Genomic DNA, 17,417 nt, shown 5'->3' with positions numbered 1-17,417 from the left:
GGCTCGCCCACACAGACCCTCCTGTGGACAGATCATTTGCCCGCTACGTGAAAACTGTTTTCAAGATTGAAATCCCAGCACTCCACACTACGTGAAGATAGGAAGGAGAGCAGTTAAATAATGTGACAAATGGAACTGTAGGAAAAGTGGGGGGGGTGTTCATGTTACTGGACTGCAGTAAGTCTAGCCTTGAACTTAATATTCTCGGGTTCCTGAACTATCTGTGGCCGCAGAATGAAACAGAACAGTTAATTAGGCTGTTTGTGCTTCTTGTGTGAGTCGTTGTTGCCATCTACAGTTTAGGACGAGGTGTGCAAGGCTGCAAATCACTAACTCTAAGGCTCCTGGAGACTGCCCTGCTTGCTTGGGAGGCACGGGCCCGGAAACTGGTACCTGCAAAAGAAGCTCTTTCTCCACCACCTCTTCTGTCTTGCCGATGAGTCGCTTCTGCAGGGTGTGGATTTTCTGGATCAGCTCAAAGGTACTGGGGTCGCTGGCCTGTCGTGGGAGAATGATGGGAGACAGCATCAGTTTCCAAGGACCATGTTCTGTGTGTGATGACTGCTGTTTTATCAAAGCGCCTTTCCCGCTTGAAGACCTAGCACACAAAGAATTAAAACTGAAAAGGAAAAAGGCAGAGCAAACGACACAGCCATGAATAACTGCTCCCAAAAGCAGGCTGGTTCCCACCGTCTTCACTATGGCTCTGATTAACCATAGACGGGAGGTGAGTGTGTTTGTCCCCTCAGAAGGAATAGACCTAATCACCATGCAGCCATTCATGATGCCCGGTGCTTTCCATGTGATAACCACACTTTAGCCACGTGACAGCTGTGGGACCATATCTGTCTTCCCCTTTTACAGACAAGAGACCTTAGAGGCAGAGAAATCATTTGCAAAGTCTGGGAAGGGTCCAAGCTGGATTTGAGATGTGCCGTGCCACACAGGCTGTGGTTTTTATCAAGTTTCCATAGGAGTTAACTCCCCGAATCCAGTCAGCCGTGGGCTTCCCCGCTGGCCAGCGTCAACCAGAAGATTCAGCATAGCCCACAGCGGGGAAGGATTCCAAGGTGGGACATCTGCTATCGGGAGGTAGCAGGACACAGCTGTGGCATTTAGCACTGACTTGGAATCTCAACCTGGACAGCTTGAGTGACCCCTCAGTAGCTTTGTGCGTTCCACTCACACAAAAGCTACAGGTGTAAGCTGACCATTTTCCCTCCAGACTTGGAGCCAAAGCTTTGCTTTCGGTCACACTGACAACTTTGAATCTAACAGCTGGGTATTTTTCAGCCACCTTGCAGAATGCTTAATGTTTTAAAGGGAGCCTTGCACGGAGCTGGAAATGTCCAGGATCTATGTGAGAACACATGGGATAAACTGGTGTGATGGTAAGCAGCTGGGAGCTCTTTAACTCCCCTCCCCGGGAAGATCCATCCTATCACTGGGTTAGTAAGCTCTACCACTTTGGGCACCGAACAGGAGTAAAGAAGCTATTTCATTGACTCAGACTTTGCTTACCCAGCACCAGCTGATGTCCATATAGCTGGACAGGATTTGGCCCTACGTTCACTTGGCAGCCCTAGATGTTGTTAAAATTCAGGCCTTGTGTTTACACAATTTATAATGCATTAACTTTAATACTTTCGTCATTAAAAGAAAATAAAAATAAAGTCTTATTTGGATGATTTTCCACTTCACCCTGAACTTTCTTGTACCATAGACATATATCTCAGTATTGTAATTGGCCAGTTAGACAAAGTCCCTTTTAGTACCCACATTGCTATATACAGCTAAAGGAGAGGGCCATCTTTGTCTTGACTAAGCAGAGCTTGTCTGTGACTGTTATTTGCAGAGCTGGTAGTGATGCCCAGCAGGAAGCCACAAAATAAAACAAAAAGCCAGTGAGACTTTGGCTATGACCCCAGATCCTATGAGAAAGGGTTTGGCTAACACCATGTAGACCTTTGGAAAAGACTGGGTCACAAAACTATATTTCCTACAGGAAATGGAAGAAAGCAAACCCAATTGAAAGGTGGCTAAAATGTTGGTGGGAGATGTTGTTAAAGGCAATTAATAGTCAATTCAAACCTCAAAAGCACCTAAAAAGCAAAATACACACCCCTCAAGACCTCCACAGAGGTCTTTTGTGGGAACAGGTAGGTTTTTGTCCAAGGCTTTTAAAACCAAACTCAAATTAACTATCTGGTTCTAAAACAACCCAATTTACATTTGATCCACTCTTCCATTGTAGGTGACAATTTGTGCATCTTAACTTAAAGGGAACTTCTCATCCTGCTTTAGGTTAGGAGCCTGGAGTGGGTGGAGAGGCAGTCTGGAGACAGGAAGGACGCTCTGGCCGGCATTACCTCCAGCTTTCTCCATCTGTGCACATTCATGGGGTTCTCCAGCTCCTCCTCCAGGGCTCGGCATCTCGTCCTTTCCTTCAAGAATTCTCTTTGCATGTGGAAAAGCTCCTGCCTGGATAAGACAAGCTTCATTTTGCAAAGAACTTCTCTTGAATGTGCTATCTTTGCTACAGAGGGCTGGGGAGATGGCTCAGTGTGTAAAGCACTTGCCCTGCAACCAGGAGGACCAGAGTTTGAATCCCTAGAACCTATGTAAAGGCCAACCGGGTATGGTGACCTTACCTGTAATCCCACTGGGGAGAGTGCAGTTAATGAATTGATTACTACAGACACACTGTAAATCTGAGGAAACTTGTTAGCACTTAGAGAGGCCAGCTTCCTAAACCTAGGCAGGTCACAAAGGACGCTGATTCACCTGGAGTTCAGGAACTGCCTTGGCTCTGAACAGCAGCAGCCTGTAGGATGTTGATTCTGAATGTTCGGGGAATTTAGAAGCAAATGAAAGGAATCAGGTCGGGCAGTGAATCACAAGAGTCCCAAGATACATTTCAGTGTTTCAGTGTTGCAGCGCTACTGTCTCCAGAGTAGCAGTCAAAATGAACACTGCAAATTGCAGGCTCTACACCTGACAGCGAGCACGCCAGCGCCAGTGACAGCCTCCTACTTTCATCTTCTCTGCAGATTAGAATCACCCAGCATGCTCCCTCCCCAACATCCCTTTGCCTGGCCCCCTTTCCCAGAGGCCTTCTGCTCCATGGGGTCTGGTGCAGGGCCTGCATTTCATAGCTTTGAAAAGCCCTGCAGGTAATTCTAACGTGCAAAGAGATTTGGAGATACTGAGTTTGGAGCTGTGCCATAGGAAGCACATTATGTCCCACAGCCACCAGGCACAGAGGGCTGAAAAAGCCCTGAGGCATCTCTGTTCCCAAGGCGTCTCTAAAGTCTTCAGGAATCTCCAGTTAATAGGTAGACTGTCACGGCCACCCTCAGTATCCTGAGTCATTCTATTCACCAGAACCTTTGTCGGGAGGAGAAGGAACAAATGCTTGCTTTGACTCACGTAATAAAGACGTTACTATCTGTCCTCATCTGCTGTGTGTGTGCAGATTGCTAACACGGAGCCATCTCTTTTACTTAATTGCTTCATTTAAACCAATAATACAACTTCCCCTCATTAACAAGACAAACCATTAGAATTAACTGCATGATGTTCACCCAACAGGGAGTGCAGAACAAGCTGCTTGGAATTAAAAGCATATTTTTAACACTTTGTTTTTCTAGAGCATCGCTGGAAGAGAAAGCAAAAGTACAAGCTACCGTATTTGAGAACTGACTGGGGGGGGGGGACGACTCTGTGAGACCCACTGCCTCTGTTTCTACTTTCAACAGTAATTACAAATCCAAACCTCAGGGACGTTTAGCAAATTTGCTCGAGGTCACACAGCTGGTGGACAGGAAGCATGTTTCCCCCATCCTTTGCGAGACTGCCCTCGCATTGGAAAGGGAAATAAAATCCATTATCAACAAACTAGCAATATTGACTAGGAATGGATGGAATTTGGTCCTTTTTGTATGTCATAAAAATAACTCAGGGCTGACAAATGTACTGACAGCCCTTAAGATCATTCAGCGGCCACTTAGAATGAGCCCCTTGTCTCTGAGGCATCAGTGGTGGCCTCTCTGACTAATAAAGTTATAGGCAATGTTTCTAACCCCTTCTGTGTGTCTTTTCTACATTTCCCAGAATGAATATTACTACATTCATCATCTGAAAGACAAGTCCAAAAACTGAAGGACTGATCCATCTTTGATGGCAGCACACTCACAACTCCTGCATCTGAACATCTGAAGCATCCTTTCTTCTAATTAATATAAGAGGCAGACCCAAACTGTATCCTCTGCCCGAGGCAGCCAAGGAGAAGCTGCACCTCTGCAAGTCACTGGGGGATAAGGACAGTCACCAGTGAAATGCCAGATCTCTCATTCAGTTTCCTGCAATGACCCATATGGTAAAACAGATCCTGTGTGATGCAAAATTTAAAGAAAAAGGAAAAAAAAAAGTGAGCTAAGTGAAAGCCACAGAGGATGAATCAGAAGTCAAGTAGAAACTTTGGTCATCTTTTAAGGGAACAGATTTTTCAAAGACTAATAGAATTAAATTTTCCACCTCTTTCCAACCTATATGTTATTGCCAGAAAAAGATGGGCACACATTAGCAAGCTAGCACTTGAATATTGATGTTCATCTCTTGTGCATTGCCTGATTAAAGAAATCCCAAGGAACTCATTGGAGGGAAAATTTTCTTCTGAATTTAACTGGTTGCACTGGCACTTTGATTTGAAATTTCCTTTCAAAAGAGCCAGAAGGGTGTTTTACCAACCATTTTTTGCTGTCCCTCCACACCTCCTGGAAAGAGATCAGCCTGTCTTTGTGACACAACATGAGCACAGGGGAAGCTTTATGGAAAGGTTGTCCTCAGGCAACCATCCTTTCATCTTGTGAACTCTACTCTGCATAATTTGCTAAAATAATAATAACAATAATAGTAACCTTCAAAGCCCCAGACAAAGTCATCTGCAGGGGCTTCCCGCAGACCCCACGACCCCTCTTACCTGAGTTCCTCCACATTAGCCACACTCCTGGCAAGGATCCCCTTCTCCCTGCGGAGCTTCTTGATCTCCAGTTTGAGGATGCGCATATCTTCCACCCTCTGGTTGTACTGGGTCTCCCCCTTGTTCAGCACCGACTGCTGGATCTTGATCTTCTCATAGAGCAGGGCTAACTCATCGTTGCGCCGAACCAGTTGAGACCCCAGGATGTCTCGCTCACTGATGACCTAGAAAGACACGGCCACTTGGGATGAAAGAACTCTCCCTCTCCACCACGACAGCAGCACCCACTCCATTCACATGTGCCCCGTGGGCAGGACGCTGGAAACATGCCATAAGATACTCAACACGGCACTCCTCCAGTCGTCAGAGCCATGGTCCGATAACTCCGTAATGCTTGGTCTGAAGCTGTTTTGATAATTTTTTAAATATATTTATTTTATGTACATAGGTGTTTTCCTACATGTTTGTCTGCGTACCAGGTGTGTGCAGTGCCTACAGAGGCCAAAAGAGGGGAAATGCATCAGATATTCTGGGATTGGAGTGGCAGAGACAGCTGTGTGGATCCTGGGACTTGAACCCTGATCCTCTAGGAAGATTAACCAGTGCTCTTAACTACTGAGCCATTGCTCCAGCAGCCACCAACCCAGCTTTTAAAATGTTTAAATCTGCACACTTTTCTGGTACACAAGCTCATGCCAAGTTCCATCACTTCTTACATATCACACTTGACCAACTTCTCCCTGACAGGACCCTGAAAGCAGCTGGATTTCTGATTTATAGTGGAATATGCTGACACAAGCCTGTAATCTGAATCCTAAAACTCAGGAGGCTGAAGCAAGAGGGTAAGCAATTAAAGGCCAGCCTGGGCTACATAGAGAGACCGTAAAATCTCTAATCCCAAGATTCCACACTCGAGTTTCTATCATGTAATTATAAACAGCTATTATGTATGATATCTATGTGGTATATGAACAGTATTGCATTTGAGCTGAAGGTCCCTGGAAACAAGGGCCTATGGCTTTATTAGCCAGTGTGTCCCTGTGCTTGAAAGAATAACTGACAACAAGAAGTGCTCATAACTGGGAATGGAATGGGTGATTATTTCACGGTCAGCCCAGGACTCCATGGCTGATCTTCAAACAAGGCTTGCAAAGCGCAAAGGACGCGCAGCTGCTAGTGGGTGTGACAAGAAGCTTCTACCTGGTCTAATTCCTTCTTCTGCCTCAGCCGCTCCCCGTCGGCCTCGGCGATGATGCGCAAGAGCTTCCTCTCCTCTACCTCCTGCTTCTCGATGAAGCGTTTGGTCTCCAGGGCTTGTTGCCTCAGCTTCTGCAGCTCAGCCTGACGGAGAGTGGACAGTTCAGACATACTGCATCCAGCAGGGCCACGTGGCTGGATCTGGCTGCACGGACATGCTCCTTATGCTTTCAACTCATATTGCATTCGACAGAGTTCAAGCACAATCACAACCCAAAGTGTGCATGTACACGTGCGTGTGTGCATGTGTGTGTGTGCGTGCATGTACACATAGCCACTAAGACCCAGCAAATTGGCAATGCCCATTACAGCGATCTTGTTTGTTCTGGAAGTTGTGCCCTAAGGGTCTCCTATCACTCTTCTGTATAAGCGTAGAAGAAGCCTCACTGGAATCCAAGCCTCCCCCACCCTTGCCACAATTCACTAAGAAGAGTTCAGGAGGAGTGTGTGCGTGCAGAGGTCTCTACAGGGACCAGCTTCCCTCGTGGTCCTACCGCAACCAGCACACGCACTGTTAAGAGAAGGGCCATTTCAAGGGTGAATCAAACTGGTCAAAAATAACAGCTCCGCGTCTCTCTTGTAAAAACATCTCGATAGGACAGAAGGAATGCTGCGGTGTAAAAGACATTCTGAGACGTCTCCAGTGCAGAGCTAAAGTATGACATGGAAGTAGTAGGCAAATAATATGAACACTGGTGAGTCTGGCCAACAATTTTCTGTATCCTTTTTTACTATTTACTTTTTTTTTTACTATTTTACTGTGTGTGTGTGTGTGTGTGTGTGTGTGTGTGTTTGTGTGTATGCAAATGCTCATTTGTGAGGAAGCCAGAGGCCAGTGTCATGGGTGGTCTCTCTCTCACTGGGTCCCAGGGCTCAGCAATTTGACTACCTGGCCAGCAAGCCCCAGGAATCCACCTGTTCCTAACGCCTCAGTACCAGGATTGCATGTGTGTGCCACTGTGCCCAGCTTTGTCCATGAGTGCTAGTGACTGAACTAGCATGCTTGCCCAAGAAGCACTTCCCTGACTACCTTCCCAGCCTGCACCTACACACACACACACACACACACACACACACACACACACACACACCAGTATCTTTTCTATCATTTAGACAGCTAGTTGGTATTACAGGAAGTCAGTGAATAGACCTCAGGGATGCTTTCTTCCAGAGCTCACACCTGAGTCAAGGTTAACTAGAGGCAGTGGAGAAAAGTACAGGAAAATGGAGAAAGGAGCTGTTAAGTCAGGAAAGTGAAATTTCCACCTGCCCCCATCAAAGCCATTACTATCTGCTGCACAGCATGCAAGCGGCTTACACCAACCCAGGCATCATACGGGGTGTCCCACGCAGAGACAAAGGGAAGCACATAAGTTAGCCAACCTCACTGAGTTAGCAAGTAGTGATGTTTAGATATTCAAAGCAGGATCTTTCAAAGCAGAAACCTGTGTTCTGTCTACTGCCTGAATCCAGGAGTTACAAATCAAATACAAAAAATGAGTAAGACAGTATTCACTACCCACTGAAGATGACTGATAGAGCTAACAGCCTCGTGCCCATGCCATCTGCTGGTGTAGGAAAGGGCGTGAGCGCACACAAGACGGAGCTTACATGCCTGCTTGGGGTTGACAGAGAAGAAGAGTCAAGTCCCTGGCAGGTGACATATGACGCCCAGCTGGAGGAGTGTGTGTTGGAGGGAGGCTTCCAACCGTCAGGGCCTGCGAACCCAGCTCCGGCAAACTGAAACATCTGCTGCGTTGAGCAGACAGAACAGTGCCCCATGTGGCTGGATTAGAGGGCTAGATTGGGATTAGGAGGAAAAGAGGCAGACAAACAGCTGGGCAGGCCTAGGAAGGGCCTCTGAATATACTACGGGGAGAGTATGCATCAAGGAAGCAGCGTCCTTTGTTAAAGAAAAGGAGTGTGTCTAGGGAGGTTCCATGCCCAGCCAGGAAGGACAAGTAGGACGACTGACCAGTTAGCATAGAGTAAAGGAATGAGGGAAAGAAGAAAGGAGTTCTGTGTTGTTCCTCCCCCCCCCCCCCGTGCCTACAATCACAAGGGTAGTGATGGGATGATATTAGGTCTCCAGTGTGGGCGTGGTTTGCTACAAATGGCCCTCACCCTGCTTATTCCTTCAAGAAACTATTGGGACCCCCACACCCTAGCTTAGCAAGACATTAGGAAGCTTATAAGGCACCCAACTGACCCCAAGGCCTGATTCTAGCCTATGAAGGTCAGGAGTCACAAGTATCATACTGCAGTTTTCCCAAGCACTAAGAGACACTGCTCTCAGAATTACAGGATACATATTAAGTACAACCAGGGGTTTCTTTGATGACATTTTGTGAGTTCATTGATGAAATATGTTTTGATTCGGGGATAAGCAAAAAAAAAAAGCTGATTGAGAAAAGATCTAGTCTAGTGTTTACCACTCAAGGGGAGTGCCTATTAGAAAAAAGCATGAAGAACCGGTTCCTCCTGGTTCCATAATCATTTAAGGTGACAGCGAAGACAGCAATGAAATACCTGTTTGGCTCATGCTTCCCTTCATAAAACTTTTATTTTCCCATATCTGTACACTCGCTTCTCTATTCCTAAGTGCCAAGAGTGGATCAGAATCCGTCAGCAGAACAAAATGAAACCCTTGTTATATTAAAATGCAATCAACGGTGTGTAAAAGTATCTGTCTGAAATGTAAAACCAGCCGTGCATCTGGCCTTGCTGGGTGCTTTTTTCATAATAGATCAGAATTCTGAGTGGTCTCCTTATGTCATAAATTTATGGGCTGTAAACAAGACGTGGCATTCGGCACTGGCAGCAAGTGTTAACATCAACAAAATAGCTAGGGCCTGATACAGTTAGCAGCTGTGAATCTGAGCTGCCTCTCAGGGAGGGTGACAACCACCTCTATGTCCCCAACCGCTGTGCACCCATCAGGCAACATCCTGACGCTGGGCTTGAAGCTTCTGCACCTGCCAAATGTGTCACAGGTGACAGGCGGTTAGAATGAGATGACTGGACACATCCTTCAGTAATTACCTTAAGGTTTATACGATTTTGCAGCCAGTGTTCATGGACTTACTATCATCAAATATGACTCCGGGCATAAATCGCATCTCAAGAGCCAGAGAGTCTCACGAGCTCATGCACGAATCACCTGAAGTCTTCAGCCACAGGTATAATTATCCATTTTCTTCACCCCTCCCCCATGGGTGACAGCTCCCCATTCATGTCCTGGGACAGAATCACTAAGAGGAAGGATATGGTACCCTGAGGCAGTCCTTAATGTACTAGTGAGCTCTGGAGGCAGAGACCTTGCTGCTGCATTGTTCACAGAGAATCAAGATGCTGTCAGACAGATGTGGGATGATTGGGAAGAGGAAAGACAGCATCCAGAGCCTTGTTAGAACTGAGCTCGCCCCTTCAGTGTGGTTGAAGCAAGACTCCAGCACAATGAAAAGAGAGACGCAGATAGAACCCGGTCTACAGAGATCTGCTGGCATGCTGTCAGAGGTGTGATGCGCTGACTGTGTCTATGATCCCTCGTCATTAGAGACTGGTGACAACAGAGAAGAGCAAAGGGCAAAACTGTGTAGATGATGGGAGTGAGTAAGTGGGGTGAAGATGGCCGCTTATGACAACTGTCTGTCTAGAGGTCTGTCCAGAGGCTTTGGGACGTAGTGGGCTGGATTGTCCTATAAAAACATATCTCATAACCCAGTGAGCTGTCAGGCTGTGCTCCTCCAAAGGGATTATGTGCCCACATAGTTTTGTAGAATAAAAAATAAATATCTGTGGGGGCAAAGCTACCAGAAAATCTGCTCTTTCCTCTGAGGTTTTAGTTCTCAAACCGAAGATACTTGCAACTCAGAGACCTGTGTGGAAATGTGAGCCAGATTCTAAGTCTAAAGCAGTCAACAGGCTGGAACTTTACATGTGAGCCGTCAGATTGTTCTAAGGGATGTCAAACAGGCTTAACGATGGGCCAGAGTTATTCACAGTCACAGCACCATGACAAGTCACCCTTGGACAGCCTCAGCTAAGAAACATTCTTTCTCTGTTCTTCATGCTTACCTCACCAAGAAAAGCTAGTTAATCCCACTTCCACAGCACATCCAAACCCTCACCTTCCTGGAAGCACTGACCAAAGCCTTCCAGACCTGAGACTCCCCATTCGGAGTTCCCCTCCAGAGCAGAAGCCTTTTAATCACCCCAGTGTCTACTAGTTACCCACTCTGCTTGCCTGGGGATGCATGAACTCACAACCTACTGCCCCGTGTTTTATTAGGATGTCTCTCTGGTGCTATGCTTGTAGATGCCTAATGATGGAGGGCACCACTGAAGTAGATATTATTTGACAACAAACTCCAAGGATTGGATGTAATTGACCCCTTGTATGGGATGCTGTTCATTCTAGAGTGAGATTCTGTGTAGGCATTTAGTTCCAGCTCAGACTCCACTGTGGACGCTTCTGAATCGGGCATCACTTGGGAAGGAGAGATGAGAATCAATGCATCCTCCAAGAGAAAGAGATGATACACCAATTAGCAAGGCTTATTACACTGAAGCCTTGCTAATGTGGTCCAAGAGGCCCCTGGTGCAGCAAGGTTTATAATGAGATTTTTTTTCTAATTTGTTCAACACTAACTAAGCCCCATCCTGCTACTGACTCTGGGATAAAACAAACTGTCCCCCATTTAAATTACTTTTGAACAAAGATAAGGACAAAGCTCCAGGATATTTTTAAATTTTGTAAAGTTCTTTATATATCAATAAACTTTAATGAGGAATTTTCCATTCTTTTTCATGAGCTGGAGTGATGGAGATGAAAGTCCTGGATAAATATATCAATTACCAAATCCTTTTTATAAAGACACTTTTTTATAGTTTAATCTTTCTCAAACCAAATGTGCCTTAAATTAATTTAATGCAACAGTTCCATTTCCATGAAAACCTATCATTAGGGTGCCAAGCCCGTTGTTAAATTAAGAGTGCATATTTCAAACCATAGCATCTTAGAATTAAGAAAACGTGTCATGAAACTGTGTGATATTGGATGCACATTTTAAAGCCACTGTTTGCAGAAGCCATGGTATTCTGTCTCTAACTTGCTTAAAGGGGCAGGTGGATCTTAAGCATCTGTAAGTGTTGTGTATATATGTATTTCTTATATCCAAACTCCACCACTCTCTTAGATGTTCCTCTTTTTAGTTCTTTGGTCAAGTGACGTAGAAGGGCAATCTATCCTATATTGTCTCAGTTATGCAGAGTGTTCTGAACTAGTAGGCTTAAAGGCCTAACCTGGTAGGATGTGGAGACACCTGCCTGTGATCCCAGAACTAAAGAAGTACAGGCAGGAGGCTCATGAGTGTGAGGCCAGCCTGGGCTACTTAGCAAGACCCCTGTCTCAAAACATCAAAGGCTCAGTAGTAGAGTGTTTGCCTTGAATATACAAGGGCCTGGGTTCATTCCCCAGAATCATGAAAATAAAGTAAATCAATAAACAGGTGTGCCTTAGTAATATCTATGGTGACGGGTGTTCCCTGAAGGAGAGGCTGCCAATGTCTGAGACCACCAGATGCGAAGTCAGACTGTGAAGCTGCACAGGAGACAGCAATACTGCAGACAGGAAAGTCACCTGCACACAAGGAGCAGTGATGAGGACCAGACAACAATCCTCTTGCTAAAAGTGCAGAGTGGAGTCTGGAAATGTTGGGTAGGAGCACAGGGCTCAACATGGGTTGTGAATGCAAATGGGTGGTAGCTAGCCTGTAAGGTCAAGGGCTTCCTGGGCATTAACAACCTGCTGGCTTCTCTTCCACTGAGGCATGGTGATCAAAAATGAGCTAGAAGCTGCACATCCCCTCCCCACTCCCCTCCTCCGCTCCACTGGGACCAGCACGTGTGCAGAGGCTGAGGCTGAAATGGCAAAGGTAATCCTCCTGGCACCTGATGTGCTTGGCTTCTGGAGATTAGCAACCGAGACTATAAGCAGCCCTCCTTGGCTCCCCCTGCCGCTCGATGCTTTCAGTGAGTGGGAGCTGCCTCTGCCCGCAGGGTGCCGGCGCACAGCCCGTACCTTCAGAGTCTCCTTCTCCTTCTCGATGCGCTGCTGCTCCAGGTGCAGCTTCACGAGGGCGGACTCCTTGGCGGAGATCTCCTCCTTCAGCTGGTCCACCTGGTGCGTCATGATCTTCAGCTTCCTCTTCATCTCCGTGATTTCATCCTGACGGAAGAAGGGAAGCAAGGTTTGAAAGCCAGACAAGCAGACATCCTCCTCCATGTGGAAGTTCTTATTTATTTAAGAGCCCTCCGGACGAAATCTTGACCAGATATGACTTAGGCTATTCCTCTGTCTCTTGTGCCCGGCAGTGTCAAAGTACCTGTTGTAATGGCACAGAAAAGGCTCATGAAACACACACAATATATAAACAGCGCCACAGGCAGCACACACGTGCCAGCATACACACACACACACACACACACTCTCGAGAACTTGCATGCATGCGCCTATGCACACTGCATCCTTTGACTAAGGAAATTAGAGGCACCAAAGTCATTTGAAAGAGATTCCAAAGCCAAGTTCTACAAGGAAAGAAGAAAAATGTGCAGCCGTGCTCCGAGTCTTGGCAGCTACCACCAACCATTTTAAAAGCCACCCCGAGCGCAGCAGCAATCCTACGTAACAGGTTAAAGGAGGCCGTGCTCTCTGTGGCCTGTTGCGCTGTGTCACTCCCGTTCCCAGGTAGATTGAGCAGGATTTCTTAGACTTGTCTCACGCTGCCACCAGACAACGGAAAGCACTTTAAGCCCAGTGTGGAGACAAACCAGAACGTAAAGACACAAGCACATTGCCTACCTGCGCCTCCACCAGGTTTTTGCTATACAGGTTTCTGTCTGATCTCACAGCTTCATACAGGTTTTGTTGCTGTTTTAACTTAGTCTCGGATTCAGCGATTTTTTTCCTGTAGTCAAAGATCTCTATTTCACGGACTTTAATGTCTTCCATGTGTGCAAGGACCTGGGGGGCGGGGGGAGAAAGTATTTGAACACAGTTAAACAGCCCATCTGTGCTTACAGCTTTGGGAGAAATGAAGTGGGTTTTTTTGGTTTTTGTTTTATCTAAGCGTGGATGCTAGAGGAGCAGCACTGGAAAGCCGGAGAGACCATGACTGCTCTAGCACGACACGGCAAACGAAGGGCCGCCAGTGAGGGCCGGGAACTTACATACACAACACCAGTGCTCAACGATGAAGGCCGAACAGCAGTTCTTTTCCAAGATCATAAACAGGGGAGCAATTCCATTTTGGGAATGTCTACCAATCACCACACACAAAAAGAGGGTGGGGCGGCCATGAATCCAACAGAAGCTAGCATGCTGAACACTAGGAAAAAGAGGAGCTTAGTTATTCGCAAGACTGCTGGCTCAGGCGCACTGTGAGGGTTTTGTTTTGTTTTGTTTTCTGTTTGTGTGTGTGCTTGTTTGTGTGTGTGTGAGGCAGCCTTTGATAGCCATCTAACTCCGTCTTGCGGATGTCAAGCCCTTTCCATTAGAGAAGCTAGGCAGACTTCATAAAAATGCCATCAACCATGCATGCAACCCTTCCTAGGAAGGACAAGAGGGCATGTCACCACCACGTCCCCTCCACAAGGACGAGAAACAAGGCCCGACCCCAGCTTGACCCAGTTTCTCTCCACGACTCGTTCATGAAGAAGAAACTCCCTAATCATGACTCTGCTGCAATGGCCGTGCAACCGACTCGTTTTAAAGGAAAACTTAGTTTTTAAATGCCTTTAAAATGTTTTTTACCAGAGGGAAGACAACTGATTAAACTGCAATGTAAGTAACGCCAGCACTTTGAAAAGGCAAAAATCTTTAAGAGGCCACAACATTCTGGTGAACTTCTCTCCGTGGTCATAACTGACAGTGCAGGAGTGCCGTGGCACAAAATGGAGGGATGAGGACACACTGGAATGGCATGAGCCCAGCAGGCTCCTCGGAGGAAGCAGCGTTTGCTAGAACCTAAGGTGGGAAAGGGCCAGGCTCACAGCCCTGAGATCCAGGCATGCGCTACTTGTGACCAACATGTTGCCAAGGTTTTGCACTGTGGACACTTTGTTTCTCCCTTATCGCCTGGTGTGGAATTAGGATTTCAGAGAAGACATGTCAATAGCCGCTTTGTAGTGTTTTCCCATCAGGCCTGACAATGGCTACTGTTTAGAACAGGGAGGGGCCTGTTGAGCGCCTCATGCAGAGAGTTAGGTAAGCTTCAGTGCGTGCCTTTCCGCGTGCACCAAGTCCATGGTGTCCTTCCAGAGTCGATTCATGTCTTACGCTGACTAATAAAGAGCTCTGTTAAGAATACGGAATTTCTTTATAATAGTCCCAGCGCCAGAATTTAAATTCAGTTCATAACTTTGAAGTGCAGGCTTTTTTCTCTATTTACGTGGGCACCCTTGCCCTTCATCTCATGTCAGCCCCTTGTCCCCACAACACGTAAGGAGGTTAACAATCTGGTGTCTTTCATGGTTTTTTTTTCCTGAATTTTGCATTTTTTCACACAGGTCAATGACAACAAACAATAGCTGCGATAATAACTCACAACTGTCAGTTATTTTCTATTCCCTGGCACTTCACGTGTTTCAAGTCATTTAATCTTCACTGGCATCCTATAACGAGAAAACTTGAAGTCAAAATGAGTAAAAGTCCAAAGTCACCCAACTAGCAAGGCTGCAGCACAGGGATTTCCTTCCCTTTTCTATTCTCCACTTTGGGGATTCGTTTTCATTCTTTAGGCAAATGACATCTTTTGGTACAGGCTTCCACGCCCTTTGCTTCTCAGCACGTGACGGTTGCCTCTCGAAAAGCGCATTGACTAGCTCTCGTCATTCTCCTGGATGTCCGGCACTATGCATGTGTGTATCGTCACACAGTCAATCACATGACGATGCACAATCATTTAGTCCCACTTTTGCCAGGAGCGAGGCTGCAATGACCATTTTGTACAAGGATTCTCATATCCTCGCATTCTCGCTTCTGGGGAACGGGTTCCCAGGAGTGAGAGAGCTGGCTCATGAGACATAGACATTTTTAACTTGAGTGCATATTGCTAGATTGCTTTCCAAAACGGTTGTGATACTGTACAGCCCCACACTGCCGCGCCATTTTCCTTAGTAGAAAACTGCCTTGGTTTTTTACAGAAAAACCCTCTTTGGTCAGAGTAGATGATTTTTTTTCAATATGCTATTGAATTTAGTCTGTTAAATTTTCATTTAGGACCTTCCTATGGATTTTTTTTTAAGTAGTATAGGCCTGCAATGTCTCTGCTCAATTTTAACATCAAAGTTTTTGCTAGTTTCAGAAAGCAAATGAAAGGCCTTTCTGTTTATTCGCTCACTCACCTGGTCATTCACTCCCTTACCCACTCGCCTATTTATTTATTCACTAATTTATTCATGCATTCATTTGCTTACTTATTCATTCATTCACCTATTCACTCACTCACCTATTCATTCTTCATTCACCTGTCAACTTTCATCAACATGTGACAATGCAGCCACTCCTGATGAGATCTGATAGACTAGGATCAGAAGGAAGGAGAGGAAAACCTCCCCTATCAATGGACTTAAGGAGGGGCATGCGTGAAGAAAGGGGAGGGTGGGATCGGGAGGGGAGGAGAGGGGGACTTATGGGGGGATACAAGTGAATAAAGCGTAATTAATAAAAATTAAAAAAAAAAACAATGGGGGGGACCGCAGTCTAATACTACAGACAATCTAACTGCAGTAAGAGTGTACTTTTATACATGAATGTAACAAAGAAAGCAATGATCCAAGAAAGGTTATTTGAGCTCAGAGAAACATGATCAGAAAAAAATGTAAATAAACACCTGTACGCGCATACTAAATATTAGCAAAGCAGCCCTTTCGCAGGACTTTCTCAGGACAGACCAATTTAAGCACAGTTGCATGGCAAGGACTAAGGATGATATCTGGGAAAGCATGAAAGCAAGGCAGAAGGCCATATCCAGATTCAGGCCACACTGAAGACAGCACTCAGCGTGTCCTTGGAGGCATGCGATCATGTCCAAGAACAAACCAAGAGACAAAATGAACTTGAGAAAAAAGGCCCTCGACCTTTTCTCCTGGAGCCTCTGTCTCAGCTCCCCAAGGCGATGTTCACCATGCATCACTCTTTCGGCCATGTTTCGACACTCATTTACTCGCTCACTCACACACCTGCTGGTTCACTCACCCATTCGTCCATTCACACACCCATTCATAAATTCACTAAATTCATTAAGTCCCTCATGTTCATTCACTCCCTTGCCTATTTGCTCATCCGCTCAGTGAATGCAGACTGAGGACCTGACTACAGAAGGCTCTATAAAAGCGTGAACATTGCGAGGAAGAACAAGACACATTTCCTACCCGCAAGCTTGCCTCTAGTGAGTGACCTCACTACAGAATGGTTACTCAATGAATGCTTAAAATCAGTGATGTGCACTGGTTGAGGTATGCACGGGGAAGCCGCTGGATAACTTCTGAGGATATACCTATACATCTCATCCAAGCAGAAACAGCAATGATCTGCACAGGTCATGACAACGGCCTCATTGTTCTTAGTGCCCAGCCATCCTACCCACAGACTCAGCTCATACCCAAACACTGTGGAATCAATGAGTTACATCTGTAAAGCAACAGCTATCACCATCACCCTAAAATCACACAAGTGCATGAGTGGCAGTTTTTCCTAGGTCTGTACACAGAGAAGACACAATCATAGCTTCTATCACTACAATTGTATAAAATAAGAATTATCTGTATGTAATTAAGAGTGATGCAAAGCATTTGATAGGATTGTGCCATTGTTTATTATTTGGTGGTTACTGCCAGCATTCAGTCAGTACAGACAGAAAATGTCCAGACGAAAATTATATGCAGACTTAGGGGCAGTGGCTTGGATGGGCTGTTGGGCCCTCAAAGAGCCCTAACTTGTCTTTAAAGTAAAGACAAGGATGTCTGGAAGTAGGTCTGTGGATAGTCTGGAGTAAAAAGAAATTCTATTACTTCATCCAGCACTGCTATAGTCTGCATTGTTGAATATTTAACAATAAACAGTAGGCAGCTTCATAAAACATCAACCTTGTAGTTAAAATATATGTTAGGAACTCAA

At 45.9% G+C, this 17,417-nt stretch overlaps 1 protein-coding gene across 1 annotated transcript in view; it reads right to left on the bottom strand.

The window, feature by feature from the left end:
* Cfap58 (cilia and flagella associated protein 58) overlaps positions 1-17,417 on the bottom strand; it is a 108,453-nt gene that overhangs the window by 61,083 nt on the left and 29,953 nt on the right. Inside the window, exons 10-15 of the mRNA XM_055591752.1 lie at positions 13,101-13,262; positions 12,321-12,467; positions 6,182-6,322; positions 4,982-5,205; positions 2,370-2,481; positions 394-498 (exon numbers count right to left, since the gene is read on the bottom strand). Coding sequence (XP_055447727.1) covers positions 394-498; positions 2,370-2,481; positions 4,982-5,205; positions 6,182-6,322; positions 12,321-12,467; positions 13,101-13,262 — 891 coding nt within the window. The remainder of the gene's footprint in view (positions 1-393; positions 499-2,369; positions 2,482-4,981; positions 5,206-6,181; positions 6,323-12,320; positions 12,468-13,100; positions 13,263-17,417) is intronic.

Source organism: Psammomys obesus, unplaced genomic scaffold, assembly GCF_907164565.1.
Source record: "Psammomys obesus unplaced genomic scaffold, mPsaObe1.curated_primary_1811, whole genome shotgun sequence".
NCBI classification, from domain to species: domain Eukaryota; kingdom Metazoa; phylum Chordata; class Mammalia; order Rodentia; family Muridae; genus Psammomys; species Psammomys obesus.
Note: the sequence above shows the minus strand (reverse complement) of the source record. Positions and strands in the feature narration are given on the sequence as shown.